At 40.3% G+C, this 19,975-nt stretch overlaps 1 protein-coding gene across 2 annotated transcripts in view; it reads right to left on the bottom strand.

Annotated features, from left to right (window-relative positions):
* Nucleotides 1-13,728, bottom strand: part of PDE6C (phosphodiesterase 6C) — a 32,150-nt gene extending 18,422 nt beyond the window's left edge. For both annotated transcript variants that reach the window (XM_063307403.1, XM_063307401.1), the window contains exons 1-11: nt 13,249-13,728; nt 9,461-9,613; nt 8,266-8,355; nt 7,842-7,982; nt 6,452-6,526; nt 6,296-6,360; nt 6,133-6,199; nt 4,952-4,999; nt 4,638-4,787; nt 3,481-3,624; nt 3,318-3,386 (exon numbers count right to left, since the gene is read on the bottom strand). In XM_063307403.1, the coding sequence (XP_063163473.1) occupies nt 3,318-3,386; nt 3,481-3,624; nt 4,638-4,787; nt 4,952-4,999; nt 6,133-6,199; nt 6,296-6,360; nt 6,452-6,526; nt 7,842-7,982; nt 8,266-8,355; nt 9,461-9,613; nt 13,249-13,728 (1,482 nt within the window). The remainder of the gene's footprint in view (nt 1-3,317; nt 3,387-3,480; nt 3,625-4,637; nt 4,788-4,951; nt 5,000-6,132; nt 6,200-6,295; nt 6,361-6,451; nt 6,527-7,841; nt 7,983-8,265; nt 8,356-9,460; nt 9,614-13,248) is intronic.
* Nucleotides 13,729-19,975: the final 6,247 nt, after the last annotated feature.

Genomic DNA, 19,975 nt, shown 5'->3' with positions numbered 1-19,975 from the left:
CCCAGACAGACCAAAAGGCAACACTTTGTATTGGAAAGCCCCAAGAGGACAGTTGAACGCGGTTTTCCACTCATCCCCCTCCCTTATGCGAATGCGAAAGTAAGCTTCCCTTAAATCTAACTTCGAGAAGATTTTGCCCTTGGCCAGATGTGATAACATATCTTTGATGAGGGGCAAAGGATATTTATTTAATATTGATACTGCATTGAGCCCGCGGAAATCGGTACATAGCCTCAAAGACCCATCCTTTTTTGGTCTAAAGAGGACAGGTGCCCACACCGGAGAATTTGCCGGCTCAATGAAACCCCTAGCTAGATTTTTATCAATGAATTCCCTCAGCGTGGCCAGCTCTTTAGGAGACATGGGATAGATTTTTGGGTGAGGTAATTTCACATTGGGCAGAAATTCAATGGCACGGTCTGTCTTTCGGTGCGGTGGTAAGCGATCTGCTTCCTTCTCTCCAAACACATCTGCCAGATCTTGGTATTGCTTAGGCAGTCCTTCTAGGGGTTGAAGTGTCTGTACAGTAGTGGTAGCCACCTGTCCACCCTCAATGTCCTCCAACAAGTCCTTTTCTGGTGCTTTATAAAACCCATCAGCAAATGTTACAGTTCTATGCAACCAGTTGATAAAAGGATTTTGTTGTACGAACCAAGGCATTCCCAATATAACCAAAGGACCCCCCACTGGAGCTATGACAAAAGGCAATTTCTCCCAATGGGTACCCATTTGCAAAGCTACAAGTCCTGTAGAGTGGGTAACCGCTTTTCCCCCAGCCATAGTTTCATCCAATTGCGTGAAGATCATTGGTCATTGCAAAGGAAACGTGGGCAGTTCTAGGGCGGCTACAACATCAGGGTGCATTAGTGAACGTGAACAGCCCGAATCTAGCATAGCCCAGACTTCGACAGTTTTGGTTCTAGATCCCAATTTCACTTTGACAGTCAGTGTAGGAAAATTCCCACTCACCGAATCGTGGTCGCGCCCTGTTTCTTCCACCTGCCCAACGGCGCCCTTCAGAGCAGGTGGTAGCCTTTTCCCGCCGGCTGGTCGAAATGCAATTCCTCCTCCTCTTCTCCAAATAGGAGTTCTGCAGGGTCGACTTCTGCGCAGGCAGCTCTCATCTTACGCGGTAATGCTGGCGATTTTCCCAGCGCTTTCACCGGCCGCTCCTCCGGTCTGCGTCTTGGGCACGAAGTGGCACGATGCCCTTCTTTCCCGCATCTTAGGCACTGACCTTTCGCAAATCGTCGTTCCCTTTCCACCTCCCAACTTTTCGTTTTCAGGCGGCTTGAAAATCCAGGGGCACGAGCCCCCCTACTAACTCTGGTTTGCCTCAGTTCTTTGCTATGGGCGAACGTTTGTAGAGCGTTTTCCGCGCTGCCCGCCAACTGAATCCACCCATACAACGTTTTGGGGTCGTCCCGACACAAAGCCCACCGGAGGACCTCTATCTCTAGTCCCTGTTTAAACATTTCCACTAAAGTCGACTGGGACCAATCCTCCACCTTTCCCACCAGGGCTTTAAATTCCAAAGTGTAGTCTGCGACGGAGAGGGTTCCTTGATAAAGTTTTTTCAAGGCGTTTTTCGCTCTCTCTTGGGCCAAGGGGTCTTCGAAGTGCTGCTTTAGTGCCCACAGAAACTCATCAAAGTCCTCTAACTCCATGGCTTCTGCTTGGCATAACTGCACATACCAATCCGCTGCCCTCCCCTTCAACTTGTTGGCAATAAAATTAATTTTGCCCTGCTCCAAACGAAAGCATCGCCCCCAATCATCCATGTAATGTCTAGCATTGGTAATGAAGAAAGAGAGCATGGTAGGGTCGCCATCAAACTTTACCCCAAACGGTGGAAAGGTTCTCATCGGCTCCGCCGGCTGCGATGGCTCCGCAAACGTCAATGCGCGTCGAGCCCCCAGTGGTGGCCGCTCCCTCGTTGCTCTCGACTCCCTTCCCCTCGATTGTCGGGAAGCCCAAGTCCTACTTCTTCCCCTGAGTGACGGGGACCTCTCTCTCGGGTAAGCCAGCTGAGAGGGGTCTTCTTCCCAATCTTCCGGTAGAGACCCCTGGGAATATCCTTCAGGAGGGTCACTATCATGTCCATTTTGTCCTCTATTGCCTTCATGCGGGCAGAGGTGACGGGCTCTTCTAGGGGTCTAGTGGTCACCACCACCCTCGGTGATAAGGGGATTTCATGTTCCCAGGATGGCTGTGGTGATTCCCTCCCCGTTCTTGCTTCCACCTCGGGTTGAAGTTCACCCCTTGTGGCACCCTGCACCACCAACAATAGTTCATCCAATTGGGCATCCCGCTTCTCTCGACGGGCTGCCCTTTGGGCTCGCGAGGTCGGAGCTACCAGGGTCTTTGTCGAGTCCGGCTCCTCTTCGCTCCCCTCACTCTCGCGTAGTTGAGGTTCTGTCATCGCTAGCGCTCCCCGTTACCCACACTTTGGATGGGGCTAGCGGAAGATGTTTTAAATGATTCTCAGCTTTATGTAATGGTTGCCTAATCCCAAATACTCAGTCTCACAAGCCCGGGCTTAAAGATAACTGATTTATTAAAGGAATAGTATGCAAATACAGAGAAAGCTGAGAATGAGCAAAAGCGCGTCAAATACAAACTTAATAGCCTTGCCTCCACCCCAGTCCTGCCCCGAGCGCTCGTTAGCAACCACCCCCTCCCAGGTGCTAGCAACCATTACATCTGCCTGGGAAAGCAACCTTGAACAGAGTTGCAAACCCAAACATACATTCCAAAGGAGCAAAATAAGGAGCACAGCAATAACGGAAAATACCAGCAAACGGTCAAGCATGTAAGACATGGAAGAACGGTTTGACATGTGAAACGTTACGATGTTAACAACACATTGAAACGGTGAACATGACACTCATCCTACCATTTATTATTATTATTATTATTATTAATAATAATAATAATAATGATATAAATCAATGGTTAAAAGTGCATCCTCCCATTGGGGATGTGAAGGTACAGAAATGTAGCCAGTTCCTTGGTAGTTATAGATAAGACAGGTAGAAGAAATTAAACATGTACATGCTACTCAGCTCTCCAAATGTAGCAGCTCTGACTACATTTCCCTGTAATGAAACCTGTTACGTCCGAGCTAATTGTTTCTGGTGTGTAAAACTCTCAGTCCAAACATCTATCCCTTAACTAAGTCAAGTGAAATCAAAAGTTGAACAAATAAAATTTAAAACACCTAGCTGGTAAATAAACCACCAAGAATATTTCTACAATATGGAACTATGTCTGTGTAGACTTAAAGCTGACATTTAGGAAAACATTTGGTTACTTACTAGAGTTTTAATAAGCTCTTTCTCATCACAGTCTTCAATATTATCTTGATTCAGTTTTTCTTTGCATTTCTTAAAGTAAGGAGCAAATGAAAGAAACAATTAAGTTCAATTCATCTAACAATAAGATCCACACTTCCACACAGGATGTGTAATGAACACTCACCAGTATGGTTTTAATTTCTTCAGTTGTTGCTTTTGTGTGATACATGAGCATTTCCTGAGCAATGTCTTTCCGATTTTCAAGCTTATTCATTTTGTCATATGTGTCAGTATTTAAAACTGACCATCCAAGGAACTGTGTAAGCATCTAAATTGACACAAAGAAATAGAACTATTTAGGGTTTTCAGTGTGGCTTATCCAACATATTTCAAGTTTTGGAAAGACACATATCCAACAATACTTTTAAGCTTTTGTTTAGGATTTTTTAAAAACCCATCCAAAGATGTTGAATGATGTAGTTGCAAATTTAAGCATATTGATGGCTTGAATTCAGAAATGCCCATCTGTGCAGTCCTGTGATTGCTTTGCATACTGTCATGCCATTCCTGGGATTCTACTGGCCCAGATCTGCAGAAATAACTAGAGCATGGGAAAAGATATGTAGGGAATATCATGCCTAATATACTCAGCAAAAAGCCATTTAGAGCTAGAAAAGCTAATAACCAGTAATGGCGGGGGGGGGGGATCAAGATGGCAGTCGCAATTATCAAAGCCTCACCCCTTTTGTGTATGTCTGATGTTGACACACCTACAAAAGGGGTGGGCCCTTGATTGCACAGTCATGATTACCATCTTGACTTTTTTGACACCCCCCCCGGATGATCCTGATAAGAACAGCACTTTGCATTTAGCTCAAAAACAAATGAGTGCAGCCAGTGCAATTCAATCGAAACAGGTGAAACTTGCCACTATGGTTCCCCACAAGCTATCCTACAGCAGGGGCAGGACGGAGGGGCTGTGGCCCATGTGGTGGACCTCCAATGATCTCTTAATGATGGATAGTGAGGTTGTGGATGGTACACTGACCTTCATGCCACTTTTACCTATGTACCATAAACTACTGTATTCCACCACCTTTCCTGTCATTGTTTATGGCAGTGAAGTGTACCTAAGGATATAGTCAAGACATCTACTTCTTGCTTGCAATTTAAGCCACAGTTTCTAAATCCTATTTAAGGAGAGCAGCAGAGATGATCAGACAGAAACATGATATCAGATAGAAACATGAAACTAATATACATACTTACTAGCTTACACTAGAAATGTCTTCCTCCAGTGCCTCACTGTAAGCTAATAAAGTCAACCAACTTTGAACTTACTTCAGTAATCTGCTCATCATATTCATCGAAGGGTTTGCCATCTTTCCTGTTGTAAAATGTAGCTATACCTACAATTTCTTCTTTTTTGTTTACAATAGGTAAGGATAAGACATTTTTTATGGTCCAGCCTGTCTCATCAAAAGCTTCTTTCTAAACAAAAGCAAAAGGAAAGGCAATGCTATGAAAGTATTTATGGAGACCAGCATAGTATGCATGGTGCACATCTGTAGGATAAATACGGTCAGACTATATAAAATAAGAGTTAATGTATTTATTTATTTGCTTCCTTGCTGAGCCAATAAAAATGGTATTACCTGAAAAGTGAAATATTCATCTGCTGGTGCATTCATCATATTACAAATCTAGGGGGAGAAAATAAGCAATAAAGATTAGTTCCTACATTTAAATACTGGAATTCATCATCACTAACCAAGTGCAGGTGCTGGGAAAGGTTGGTTCCTATTGCTACCTTTCAAAAGGCATCATATTCTTTTTCCATCTTTCCCTTCTCAACAGTTGTTTATTAATTAGCTTGTGATATGAAAAAAGTTAGAAGTAGTAGTGAGAACTGTAGGGAACATTGAAAGGGATCAAATGACCACATTGTTCCTACAAAATTCAGTGAAGGAGGCAGTGTGCTTTTCCAGAGGAAAAAAAATCATTTGGAATTGTCTATTTTTGGGGTGCTTTCTGAAAGTGGATAATGATACTTGAAAAATAATAGTATATCATAATGGTTAAGTCTACCTTTTAGCCCAAATAAATTTTCAAGACCCTGGTGTCCTCCAGATTGTTTGGACTAAACTGTAGGAATTCTTTGCCAGCATGGCCAAACCCTAACCCTAATGTCCCAAGATTGCTAATCACTCACAAAACACACTATCTAGAACAGGGGTTCCTAAAACTTTTGCCATCATACCTCCCTTTAGTGTAATCTCAATGTACACACCTCCCCTAAAAATCCAAACATCAAAATGAAGAATGAAAACAATATAATGAAACTTTGGGAAAGGTGGATTTATTGTAACAATGCACAACTAAAAGGTTCTCCACAGCTCCCCTGGACTCAGTCTGCACCTGCCCAAGGGAAGTACACCTCACATTTTGGGAAACTGTGATCTAGAAGCTAGAGCAGGAAGGCTGTAGTTCAGTGGTAGAACCTCTGCAGCTTTAGGCATAATCCACAGCTTTACAAGTAGGGCTGAGAGAAGCTCTAGAACCCTGAACTACTGTCATTCCGTGTGGAGAACATCAAGCTCGATAGACAAATGATATGTTTTTGTGCCCCAGAATATAGTTAATTTGATCATAGTCAAACAGCCTAAGTACACATAAATAAAAGAAAATCGCAAGTAATTGCATCAGAAAGTTGCTGCTTCCCATTTACTAGATAGTGAAATAAAAACAATTGGTTCAAATGTGCACATGTAGATTTGCGCACAAAACACACGTATCTAGCACATAGGCCTAGAGGAAAGTAACATCTGGAACTTACAAATCCATTTACAGCAACATATGTTGGTAAGCCACTCGCAAGACACCAGTGATCTGCAGGAGGTGTCCTTAAGAAAGAAAATGAGATAAAAACCATCTTTTTGTATTTTATCATGAACTCCTACAGCTATTTACTATCTGAGCACCTAATAATAAGCACTTACGGAATTACTTGGATTTGTTCTTCTCCATGTAGAATATAATCAATTATCTTATAAAAGTTAACTTCCTAAACATAAGGAGAAAAAGCAACACAATCATCTTAAACGTACCAGCATTCCACAAATTGTAATGTGGATGGATGAAGTATGTCCACTTACCCGACCATCAGGGGTCTTTGGTCCTTTGTAAGGCTCTACTTCTCCCAGTTTAATTGGCCATTCATCATAAAATTCCTGGAAATAACTACGTATTATTGAAGGGGCTCCTGAATAAAAGAAGCTTTTAAAAACCCGGTGCCCTCCATATATATTGGACTTCAATTCTCATCCTCAGCCAGTAGATAGGAGAACATCTGTTTCTGATAGGCTGCATCGCTCCTAGAAAACTCAACCAGATATAAGCTCAATACCACTGAGCAGCATCCACAGGAGAGGACAAGATAGATGGAATACACTGTGAGAACAACCTTGGGAGACAGAAGGAAGAGCTGCAGCCAGGGCAATGGTCAGACAAGAGATATCTCAGCCCACAGAAGGAATGGAGGTGGAGAAAGCATCTCAGAGGGGACCCTCCCTAGTTCTCTGGAAAGTAAAGGCAGGGGAGGGGGAAAATGCTGTTACTGTAACCTTACAATAAAGGTTGTGTTAGTACTCATGGTTTTGGTTTCCTGTCTGGATTACCTCAAAGGGCTGACAATAGCCTCTGTGACTGTGAAATGGAAACCCTTGTGCACTGTACACCCAATGCTTGTAAGAAGAGGGCAGGGCTTCTCTCATACCATAGGGTCTGTTTTTGAACCTCCTTATCTGAACATTTGGACCAGGTTGTAGGCACTTAGTATGGTTAGAACAACATGGACAGGCAAGCTTTGCCTCACACATTAGGTTTCTGAAAGAGAAGTAACATTTCCATTTCAAACACATGGTATCTGAAGAGACAAGCTATATCGATTGTAATAGAATTTGTTTTCAAAGATAATTTGTTTTATTTTATTTATTTTATTTATTTTCTATCCTGCCTTTATTATTTTTATAAATAACTCAAGGCGGTGAATATACCTAGTACTCTTTCCTCCTCCTGTTTTCCCCACAACAACAACCCTGTGAGGTGAGTTGGGCTGAGAGATAGTGGCTGGCCCAAGGTCACCCAGCCAGCTTTCATGCCTAAGGCAGAACTAGAACTCTCATACCATGCCTGATTGGCTCTTGGGCTGAGAGAGGGGGACTGGCCCAAGGTCACCCAGCTGTTTTTCATGCCTAAGGCGGGACTAGAATTCTCCTACTACCCCTGATTGGCTCTTGGGCTGAGAGAGGGGGACTGGCCCAAGGTCACTCAGTCAGCTTTCAGGCCTATGGCGGGACTAGAACTCACAGCCTCCTGGTTTCTAGCCTGTTGCCTTAACCACTAGACCAAACTGGCTCATGCTTTGGATTTTAATTTTTTGTTTATGGCTCAGTTATAATTTGTATATAAAAAGTGACTTTCCTTCAAAGTAAGGAATGAGAAGGAGTTAAAATGTTTTCTAGTGGTAAATAAAATTATACTGACCTTCTCTTTGGTCATGTCCAGCAGACCAATGGAATATCTTTCGCAATTTAAATATTGTCGAATAGTGTACATGGCTTTGTGAAACTGTCGCTCAATATCTGTAAGTTCTTCAAATACTTTGTTGGCAGACCATAAAAGTATCTATTGAAGAGAGGGCAGGGTGGGATGGGGGAATAATATTTTAAAATGTGGTTGATGAGAGAGAGAACAGACATGATACTTCTGTCCAAACGTTCAAGATATTTGTGACATTATCTGGTGAGCCTATGACATATTAGGTTATCTGGAACTAACATAGTTACCAAATATAATCAATGGCAGCATAACATGTCTTCTTGGCAGGAGAAAAAAATAAAACTGAGCTATCAGTACAAAATAATTGCATTTAACTGACTACTAAAGTAGGTAACAAATAATAATTTACCTGGCTCTTTCTAGATTCAATGTTATACAGGTATGCAGTGTGGTGTTGTTTTAAAGCAAGTGAAAGAAAATGAACATATTTACTAAAGACCTGCAATGAAAAAATAGAAATACATGTACAATAAATTCTTGGACCCTATCTAGACCAGTGTTTCTCACCTTTGGTGACTTTAAAATGTGTGGACTTTAACTCCCAGAATTCCCCAGCCAGCCATGCTGGGAGTTAAAGTCCACACATTTTAAAGTTGTCAAGGCTGAGAAACACTGAACTAGACCAAATTTAAGCATTTACAGTTCCATTAGATTCTGCAGAAGAGTTAACCTCATGGTTGCCTGGCTTTTACTGGAAGAATTTGGCCTTAAGACAGAAGACAATCAGGGCTATGGGCCAGATGAGGGCCTCCCAAGCCTATTTTTTTCCAGTCCTCAGTGACTCAAGGTCATCACTCAAATTAGGGTTTTCAGAAGCCCAACCTTTTCTTCTTTTTTTCATGACTCAAGCCCTAAAATGCAAGTTAAATCTTGAGGGAATATTGCTTTACATGTCTAGTTTTAACATCAGAAAACAGTAGGGTGAAAAAGTTGGTCCTGCTAACTCTAGTGCTGTCACACATCATGCCAACCCAGCCCTTGAAATTTACTAGCAATAAATAGTAAAATACTAAAATAATGGTAAGATAGTAAATACAATAATAATCAAAAGTAAATAAAATGCATCCTCTAATAAAAAAAAGTGTTCCTATCTTGAAAGTTATTTGACATTGGCTGGTTTATGTGCTAAATCATCACTTGCCACCAGAATTGTAGGGAGCAGGGATGTCCATAGTGAAATCATAATTCAAGATGGCAGCCATTATTGCTGGATTGAAGCCCCCTTCTTTTTTATGTGCATCACGGGCACAAGATATTTAAAAAGGCAGGGCTTCAATCACACTGCTGAAGCCATCCTCATGGCTTTTTGGATGCTCCCCTGTTCTCCCTCGCAGACACCTCTGGGAGGCAGGTGGCATCTAAATATATTTGGCTGAAATACACCTCTTTCTGTTTAAAGTTTCAGCTCCAATGTGCATAAGAGATCCCTGGAGCCCATGTTAAGTTTCACCAATGCTAAAATGTTAGATGATCTTAGGCTGCTCACTGAAAGATGTGTGATTAAGCAAAGCAATGTGTTTTCTTGAAAAGCAGACAATACTTACATCTTCATCCTCTTTAGAGAACTCAGGGGCATTTTGTTTATTAAGTGCCATGAAAACAGCGAGAACTTCCTTGCCTTGCGCAACAGGAATAGTGAGCATATTGATGGTGGTATAGCCAGTTTGCTTATCCACAAAGTCAGAAAAGTGATTATTCTGAAACAAACAGGAGCATTTAGTTCACTTTTCAGGTGTGACTATGGATAATCCAGATGACATTTTTAATCTGCAAAGAACTGGATAGTTTCTGCTTGTCTCGACACTCCTGAGAGATAGGTCACATTTATCCTTTAACACGGAGAAGTGTATTTCCTCACCAAATAGCCATTTTTTTAACCCTAAACCAGAAGGAAATTATTAAATGATTTATTAGCCTTAGTGAAGTTCTAGTTTACACATTGAGGTCCCTGTTACAGAAGGTCAAAAAAGTCAATGCAGGTAACAAAAGGGGCTTCAACTGTGCAGTTACGGCCACTGTCTTGACTTTTTTGATACATTTTCCTCTCCTTCCAAGGTTCCATTGAGGGAACTTTCTTCTGAAATGCAATTGATTAGGTCAGGAGGGATAGTATGAGAAACCACTATTTGCTCTTCCGAGTTGGAACTTCTTAAACAGAAAGGATTACGATATGTTGAGTTTAATATATATGAGGGCTACCAGATCAGATTTGCAAAGATCTAGAATTTTCTGTATCTCTTTGCTGCCATCAAATTGTCATCCAGAGTTTTGCAATCCAGTTCCTGTAATTCTGCATGTAGTAAAAGTGGAATTGCTGCAAGTCTCCTGTTCAGAAAGGGGAGATTTCAATGTTAGTTTTGTTAAAAAGTGATCATTGTTGGTTTTCAGCATTCTCCAATCATGCTGCTTTGTGTTCTCCACCTGATTGAATTACCATTCCTGGTCTGTAAAAATCCACATGGCCACTGAGAGATATAGAAAATTCATTTGAGTGGAAGTTTGCAGTCCACACATGGTATCCCATACTAGGAAGTACCAAGTCAATTTGCAATGTCAGTTTTCTCATAGAAGTGGAGATTAGGAGATACAGTTATTTCTGAAGTGTTTATTTCTGGATTTCCAAATTGAGCAGATGGGAAGAGACCAAACAAACACACAGCAGGAACTCCTGGGTCCAAAGCTTAGTTGATTCTGGAGAAGAGTGGCACTATCTCTGGAGAGCTTCCTAAGGTGATTTGTGTTAGCTCTAGAACAGTGTTTCTCAACCTTGGTAGCTTGAAGATGTGTGAACTTCAACTCCCAGAATTCCCTAGCCAGCCTTGCTGGCTGGGGAACTTTGGGAGTTGAAGTCCACACATCTTCAAGCTACCAAGGTTGAGAAACACTGTTCTAGAAGTTTAATCTTACTGTTTGGCTGGCTAATTTCATGTTAAAGAAACCATTTTTCATCATCTCCCACTGAAATTAGATATTGCATTCTTATGAGCCAGAAAGAACATACTTTTTAAACTATTAACGTCTAGTGCATAAGTATATATAATCTTTGGGGGTGAATACTTCTTTGCTTCTTGCATAATGGATTTGGAAAGGCTTTTGTTGTTCTAAGAATTTGATAAGGAGTTAAAACTAAGGGTGCTTCCACATCAGCAGTATTTCCATCTTGCAATTTCCAGTTCCTCACAAAGGGAAACCATCTGATGACCGTTTTCACTTCCGCCTGTCTCAGAAATGAAGAGAACACCATAAGCCAATCAGAACTCATCTTGTTTCCCTCCAACTGATTAATAGGAGCATGTAGAGAACATCATCCAATCATTGTTTTGCTCCAAGCTACCACTGGCTGTAGAATATGTCCACTCATCCTACTCCCAGAAATAATGGAAACTGAATTAAATTGCTGGTGCCCCTTCTGTATTTTTAACAGTTAATAGTGTAATCCTCCATGGTATAAGAAATGCATGAAAATGCTCTGTGCTTAGCCAGACATATCTTTCTTTGTGTCTTTGCATATGAACTACATAGGGATTACTCTTTAAAAAATAACCCTAAAAGTGATTTCAGCCAAGCAGTTCCTAATCAAATTTATTTCCAGTAATGATGCTGATTAAGAGCCAGTGGGAGTTTTGACTGAAGAATGAAATATTTGAGATGGGACATTGTCATCGTCATCATCATCATCATCATCAAAATTATAAAAGTGACAACAGCTCAGAAATGCAGGAGTATGTTCAGAAAAACAAACAATGAGAAATCATATCAACAGGAAGGGATCAGTGATTGGTTCAAACAAAATTTTGAACCAAATTTTGAATTTAAAAATGTAGTCTGAAAAATTACGTTCAAAATCTGTATAAAGTTGAGGACTGGGCATGCAGACAGTGGTGGTACAATAATGTTCATAGGTTATATTAGTTACTAACTCCTCTTTCTTGCTTTTGTTAGGATCAAACAATCCAATTCCTTACATCTAATTCAAAAGATATACACCTTCTGCAGAAGAATCTATAAAACACAGTCAAAATTCATAGGAAATGTCCCCAGGATGATGTCCTTTAAATTGGAAGGTACAGAAACAGAATAGAAAAATCATGGTTTATCAATAATATTTTCATGAAAGTGCTTTATAAGAAGTAAAAATGCAAAACTAGTAGGCTGCATTAATTGACAAATTAATTCTATTCAGGATTAGTTTTAGGTGTGCCTGGCTAAACGGATCAGATTGGTAGTGAGTTCATAAGTGGTACGGGGTTGAAATAGCTGCACCACCACCACAAAAAAAGATCAGAAATAGATGCCAGGAGTTCTGCAATAAATCTATTCCAGACACACAGAGCAGACTTAGTATGAAAATTAAAGCAGTTTATAAGGTGACAGACTTTGGGTGCAATTTAAGATTATACCCAGGAAGCAGACTGTGTCCCTGGTTCAGTGTTTCTCAACCTTGGCAACTTTCAGAAATGTGGACTTCAACTCCCAGAATTCCCCAGCCAGCATCACTGTACCGCCCTACAGTAGATCCTTGCTTAATGCTATGCTTCCTATTTATTTCAGTGGGCTTCCACAAGAGAAAGTTCTTAATGGATTATGCCCCTGGTTTTAAAAATAATGGGAAGAGAACATGCCAGACAACCTAGAATTAGACTAATTGAGCGACAGGCCCACTGTGGTTTGTTTTAGCCAAACATCTCTCTCCAGCACAAAAGTCAACCCATTTGCTGTATGGGAAATATCAAGCAATATTTGATGTATTGCCTGTTGCTATCAACAAGGGAGCTTGATGGATAATCCTTTTAAATTCATAAAGTAGATTACAGGAGAATAGACCAAGGAGATTAAGAACAACGTTATCTCATTGGACTTAGCACTGTACTTCTAATATTCATGACAGAGGGAATCCCCTCAAAGGAAAATAGATTGATCTCAAATTATACAGAAATCAATATCTGCATGTTGTTCAATAAATAAGCCTAATTTCAGCCCAGTTTGAAACATGTGAAATGAAAATGTCCTTAACTTTGATTCATGCTAAGGAGGGGCGTTAGGTAGGAACTTGGCCATCAACTAGCTCAGGTACAGATTTGCTTTAGAAATAACAGTCCTTCCCTCTTCTGTCTATAGTTTAAATTGTGCTCTAGATCAAGCTCTTTTAAGGGGTGCTGAAACATATGAATTGTTAAGTACTTTTCTATTTGGAAAATTGATTTATGTTGTGCCAGCCATTTCAGAGACTGTCTGTAGTTCTATGCCCCTAACTTAAAGAAGTATTTTTACACAACTCAAGAGCATAAAATGACTTTATCCTTTCTCCAAATCCAGAAAAGGCTCTACTCACCTTCTTTACATCCGGTATGTTAAATGATTTCTTTGTATGAGCAGTCCAACCTACTATCCCAATGTCCAAAGGAAAAACAATTTCTCTTTCAGGAGGTACCAAGTTGTCCTCATATTTGGAAGTAGGGGTGATATCTAAGAGTCTGCTAGCTAACTCTGGAATACCATTGCGGGAACGGCAAATAAACATGCTACACCTGTCTGCTGCTAGTAACTGTGCCAACCTTTGCAGGATTTTATGTGCAGTCTTTTCCATACTGGTTGCATCTTCCTGGATTTCCAAAAGCAATTCCAAAAGTATCTCACATTCTTCTAGCTTGGTCATCTCTTTGAAGGAGACTCCCTCCTTCACACCCTCAGAGTTGACTCTGAAGAGGTTTCTTATCGCTTCTGGACGAAGTTTTCTATCATAAAACTCCTTGGCAAATTGTGGGTTGTTCTCCAGATATTTTGCAACATCTTCTTTATTTATCTCACCCATCCTGCTTGGCTTCTCTTTGGCAGATTATTGTTGAAATTTTTTACTCGTGCATCACCACGGAAGCCCAGCAAAAGTCTGATTTTGCTTCTAATGGGAAAAAGGTATGTTGTTCATTCTCTACCTCCAGCAAGCATAGACCTGTAGATTTCTTCTGTGGGCTTTCCAACCTTCTAAAACCCTTGAGGTATGACAGCAGTCCAGTAGCTTAGTGCCTTCTTAGTGAAGGATCCAGTGACTGCTAATTAAAGAGATGTCAGGACACTAAACCCTTCAGCGCTCTTAACTCATCTATTCTAAGTCAGACATTTAGCATGATAAACCAATCTAGCAGTTCCTACATAGTGCACAATATAGGATATGTATCTATAATTGTGTGTGTGTGTGTGTGTGTGTATTTCCCTTGTTTTGCTTGCTCTTTCTTTTATTAATTTTCACACACAGGATTTGCATTGACAATCTTTCCCTTCCTGGAGATCTGCAGAAAAGTCTTTTACAAGCTTGCATTCATACACATTGACCCTTTTCAGTATAAATGATACAATACTTAGATTTTGGATACACGAAGCAAGATAGGATGTTTCTAAAGGGCTGACACTGCTTTCTTCATGGAAGTAAGTGCATAGTACGAAAAAGCATAGCTGCTGTTCATTAAAATGACACTAGTATACCAAATTAGAGAGCCAGTTGGGTGCAGTGGCTAAGACATCAGGCTAGAAACTGGGAGACCATGAGTTCTAGTCCCACCTTGAGCTTGAAGCCAGTTGGTTGTCCTTGGAACCAGTCACTCTCTCAGTCCTGGGAAGAAGGCACTGGCAAACAACTTTTGAAAAATTTTGCCAAGAAAACTGCAGGGACTAGTCCAGGCAGTTGCCAGGAGTCAGTGCTGACTCGAAGGCACTAAAACAAAAAACAAAAAACAACCAAATATAGGGGAAGGCGACAAGGACAAGGGGGCATCAACAGAGGAGGGCTGACATGAAGGCTTATCAGTGGGCGTCACATGTCCTCAGAGACCCACACATGAAAAGAAATGCAACTGGTGGCTGCTTTCCCAGGACAGTGGGAGGGGTAAGGACAGAATACCAGGCGATCCCTGGGGCCAAAGCAGAGAAAGGGGTTGAAACCTGGAAAGAGGTTTCTTAAGCTGACTTCATTTCCAGCCCATTTACGCACAGGAGTCAAGCTGCTTAAGGCCACCGTGCAAAAAAGCCTTAGGAGTTATGCATGTTTACTGAGATCTAAGTCTCTCAGAATGTAATAATACCAATTTCAAATACTTATTTGTTTATTTAACACATATCTGTAGTGCCTTTTGCCAAAGATATTTCAGGGCAGTTTACAGTAAAAAAACAAAAACAAAAAAATAAATCAATGCAATCCATTTCAAAAAAATAGAAATAAATTACCCATAAGTAACAGCAAAGGAAACAAATCAGCACATTAAGTGAACATCAGTTGTGAAGAAATGTTTAATTAACATGGCATGATAAAAGGAACGATAGCAATTCACTCTTAAGGAGAAGATGCAAGTTCGTGTGTTTGATTCTGTTTCCAGGGGAGATACGATAGCCCGTCACCATCATCATCATGATTAAATTTGAATTTTAAAGATGTGATGAACTAAATAGATTCTGTGACAGTGTTATTATTTATAAGCCATTCTGGCATACACAGAGCTTATTATTTTAATACGTATTTGCTTTTCTCTTTGATGTTTGTGGTTACTATAGCAAATATAACTATTTATGGAATCATTCTTAGTGATGCCTCAGCCTTGAGCTTCTATAGTACGTGGATAGTACTAAGAAGGATAACAGATGAGCATGTAATTATTTAAATAGCTTCAATGCCAGGGAAATGCCAGAGGTATTTAAGAGGTTCTAGTTGTTCATCCAGTATTTACATTTACGTGTAACCATAGTGATAGCAACTAGTTCTCCCACTTATCCTCAATTGTTAAGTTTTTTTAAAGAAGGAGACAAAGGGCTGGTTTTGTATTGCTATCAGTGCAACCTTTGACAAGATATTTAAGGTTAAATTGATCAACCAAGAAGTACTGAATACCTCATGCACTGCCTTTTCAGCATCTGATGTTTGAAAAGCAATAGCTTCTTAACTTTCCTTTTGCATCTTATGTTTTATGCTGTATGAATGTTTATATTTTGAATGAAGAAAAGAACCAGCTTTTTATAAAAGGAATGATAGAAATCCAGAGCATTGAAGGAGGATCTGTAATTACAATTTAAATGCTCAAACTGGATCAACTTATAATAGAATGTTATTTCTGATAAAATTTGTAGTGACTGACCAGGTCAGGTTTTGCCAGATATTGATATTTAGATAGAAAAATCTGAAACTGTGGTATAAACTTCACATTCAGTTGAAATTATGGTGCTATATTATATTCCAAATACAGGTTGCTGTTTTTTTTAAAAAAAAATAGCTGCATTTAAATTGCAATGAGCAGCAAGTAAAGATTTCCATAGTTAAGCACTGTCACTTTTTTAACAGCTACAGACCCAGTATACACATACAGGCAATCCTCACTTAACAACAGTAACTGGGACTGGAATTTCCATCACTAAGCGAAGCACAACATAAAGCCCAATGTCACATGACCACATTGCTTAGCGATGGCAATCCTAGCACTCCTCATTGCTGTTGTTAAGCGAGGATTGTGGGTTGTTAAGCAAGTCCCAGGTGGCTTGCAACAAGCCGGCAGGCAGGTAAGGCATGGCACAAGTGCAGCAGGGCCAGGGGTGGCTGGTGCCGAGCGGGGGAGGTATGAGCAACTTACTGGAGCAACTTGTGACCTTTCTTGCTGGCTTCCCCATTGACTTTGCTTGTGGGAAGCCAGCGGGGAAGGTTTCAAATGGTGATCACGTGTCTGTGGGACACTGCAACTGTCATAAGTGCGAGCTTGTTGCCAAGTGCCCAGATTGTGATCATATGACCGTGGGGTGCTGGGATGGTCTGAACTTTGAAGACTGGTCATAAGTACCACTTGTTCAGCATCGTTGTAACTTTGAATGGTCACTGAATGAGTGGTTGTTAACCACAGACTACCTGTATAAGATCCTGCATATCAGAAGTCAAGTAGCTTCTGTAAGAAAAGTTACCCTGAAAAAAAAATAGCTTTGAACTTTCTACATGGTCATTCAATGCATCTGCAAACTAATGGTTAAAGCTAAGCTTTAATGTGATTTGTTTCATTCTGACTTAGCTTACTGTTTGAACACCGCCACTGGGAATACTCAACAATGGCTAAAATGGCTAAATGTGATGCGTGCATAAAGACATATCAGCTTGTTCAAGAAACCATGATTAAAACAAATCATGGCACCACATGTTGAATGAGTCAACTATAAAGAGTTCTGGCACGTTTTTCAAGAAGTTAAATCAGCTTTCCTCATCTTGGTACTGTTCTTTAAACTTATTTGATTCAGCTTATCATTGGTACTTAACTCATGATAAGTTATCAAAAATATATAATGGGGTAACGAATGTTTGTTGGGAATGTTCTCTTGGTGAAGGAACTTTTTATCATCTTTGGTGGACCTTTGAGAAGGCTAAAACATTTTGGGATCGAACATGTGTTAATATTCAGAAGATTCTTAAAGTAGACTTACAAAAGAAACCAGAACAGTTTCTCTTGGGATTGATGGAAAAACCGCTTAAGAAACAACATGGGGCTTTGCTTTTATATATGATTACAGCAGCAAGACTTATATATGCACAAAGATGGAAAGACTCACAAATCCCAACAGTGGAGGAATAGATGATCAAACTGATGGAACTGGCCCAAATGGCTAAGCTAATAGCATTGATAAGAGAAAATACCGTGTCTGGATTTGTTTCTACTTGGCAACCACTTTTAGATTATGCACTTCTATAGTTTTTTCTTTTTTCTTTAGTTCTGTACTCTGTCTTACCTATATATTTTTATTTTAGCTATACTTTGAAAATTAATGAAGTCCTTTTTTAAAAAAAATAAACTTACGTTGATTCAGCTTAAACACTGATCTGAGCAACATACAGTCATGTATGTTTTTTCCTGTCCAGTGTCTAGGACTTTTAATGAAGGAAGGAGGGAGGAATTGATTAACTACATAATCTGGATACTTTTGTTTGCAGCACCTTTCCACCATTATCCCTGGAGTCATCTTTCCATCTGTTGGGGAAGAAATATGGAGCCTCATCTAGTTGCAGCTTGTTCTGTGCTGTTATCCTGTTCAGCTTAAACTGCATGCTTAAAGAATATTTAACAGGCTCTTTTAAATGATTGTAGACATGTTGAAACTTCAGAATAAATATTGACTGTGAGGAAATGCCAATTGTTTGAAAAGGAGAAAAAAAATCCTTTTATATAATAATGAAAGAACAATAGGGGAGGGGGTAATACATTCTGAAGACTTTGATTTGCTTATATCCATGACCACCATCTATATCTGACATGCTTTTTAATGTCCTTCTTGTGTCTGTCAGCTAAAACCAAAAGCAGTATTCTGATTTTACCCATTAATCTCCATAACAATGGACACAGTCTTGGAAGTATGACATATCAAGGGCTGGTAACATGGCATTCCTCACATATTGTTTGTAACAAAAATGTTCAAAACAAAATCCATATATTCCACACATAACAATATAATCCATTTTAACCTCTCAGGATTCTTTTATTGTGTTACCACCTCAGCTTGCTGTATGTGTAGAGCAAACCATAGTATTGGGGTTATACCTTCTAAAGGCTGCTGCTGTGTGACCTCACAGGTGATGGGAGATAACCTCAGTGTATCAAATTAAGGAAGATCCATACACATGGATCTTTATTAATGCTACAGCCAAGTTCAGTTTGTATAACGGCTTTGGCAGATTATCCATATTGATATGACTGCTTCAATTAGACCCTTTATAAGAGCATGTTGCAATGACAGTTGTTTTGTTCAGGAGAATGACCTCAGTTGTTCTTGAATAACCCCTTCACACTGACACCAAACTTTGAGCTGCCATAGGAAGAGGTGTGTGTAGGAGGCACAGACCATGGGCAAAAGCTGCCTTATATGATTGTGCGTGTTCTGCTGATGGCTTCTTAGCATAGATTATACTTGTTGCCCAGGTATAAATACTTTAGCAAGCTTCAGACATTATGGCATACATGTTGTGCCTACCCTAGGCTTTTGCTAGAAGCCACAATGTCTAATGCATCATGATGCCATTGCACAATGTGAGTTATATAATTTGTGTCAGTGGCATCTTGGTGTCATGACTTGCATGAGTTACTTCCCTGCCCCACTCTATCCCACCCCCCAGCCCCACCCCCACCCCCCGCATGGATGCCCATGAAATGGTTCAGAGGGGTTTGGGGATGGAAACACTAGGCATATGGAAGTGTCCTTGATTTGGGGTTTCCTGGAGGAATTACTGAATTATTGGATGTGAAATATTTTGAACATTCAAAAAAAGCACTTTATTAATGCTACAGCCAAGTTCAGTTTATATAACGGCTTTGGCAGATTATCCATATTGATATGACTGCTTCAATTAGACCCTTCATAAGAGCATGTTGACAACAGAAGTGAACTCTCAAAAATCAATTGTTCTCCAGAACTAAGTATCTCATTGCTGACATATTTTATGTGATTGGCAGTTCATGCCTAGGGAGGCCATCTCCTGCTCTGTCTCACATATAAGAGACCCATTCTCCCTTTAAAAATAAGATAGCTAGGCTGGGCCATGGGGGTAAGCAACCCACTCTCCACACTAGAGCAAAAGATATTGCTGTACTATGGATGTTGGGTTTCTTCCTGCCATAATTCCATTTAAAAAAATCTTAAAACATTCAGAGAGGCTCAAAGAATCAATGACAACATTAAATGAATGAGAATCCTTTTGGCCTTAACAATGATATCATGAAATGTTGTTAACCATGCCAAATAGAGCATGCAAACAAAAACAGTTCTTGCTGTGTGAATCCTGCTTTCTTGGCTTGGCTTTTACTCAGATGGTGTTATACAAGCTGAAGAGACCTCCATTGGTCTAGAACCCAGGGAGGAGTATGTGCTATCCCCCCTACCTAGCCGGTGGCTGGAGATCAAAGATCACCACTGTTTGCTCCCCCAGCCTCCTGCTGCAGAGTTATGCAAGATCTGTGTTAGAAGAGCTTGGCCAGCAGCTGGAATCAATCAAGTGCTTGTCTCTGCTCACCTCCCCCTCCCAATGTTACTACTTACAAAAGAACTGCTCCCCC

The sequence above is a fragment of the Candoia aspera genome, chromosome 6 (genome assembly GCF_035149785.1).
Source record: "Candoia aspera isolate rCanAsp1 chromosome 6, rCanAsp1.hap2, whole genome shotgun sequence".
NCBI lineage: Eukaryota > Metazoa > Chordata > Lepidosauria > Squamata > Boidae > Candoia > Candoia aspera.
This window is presented reverse-complemented; position numbering and strand designations above follow the sequence as displayed.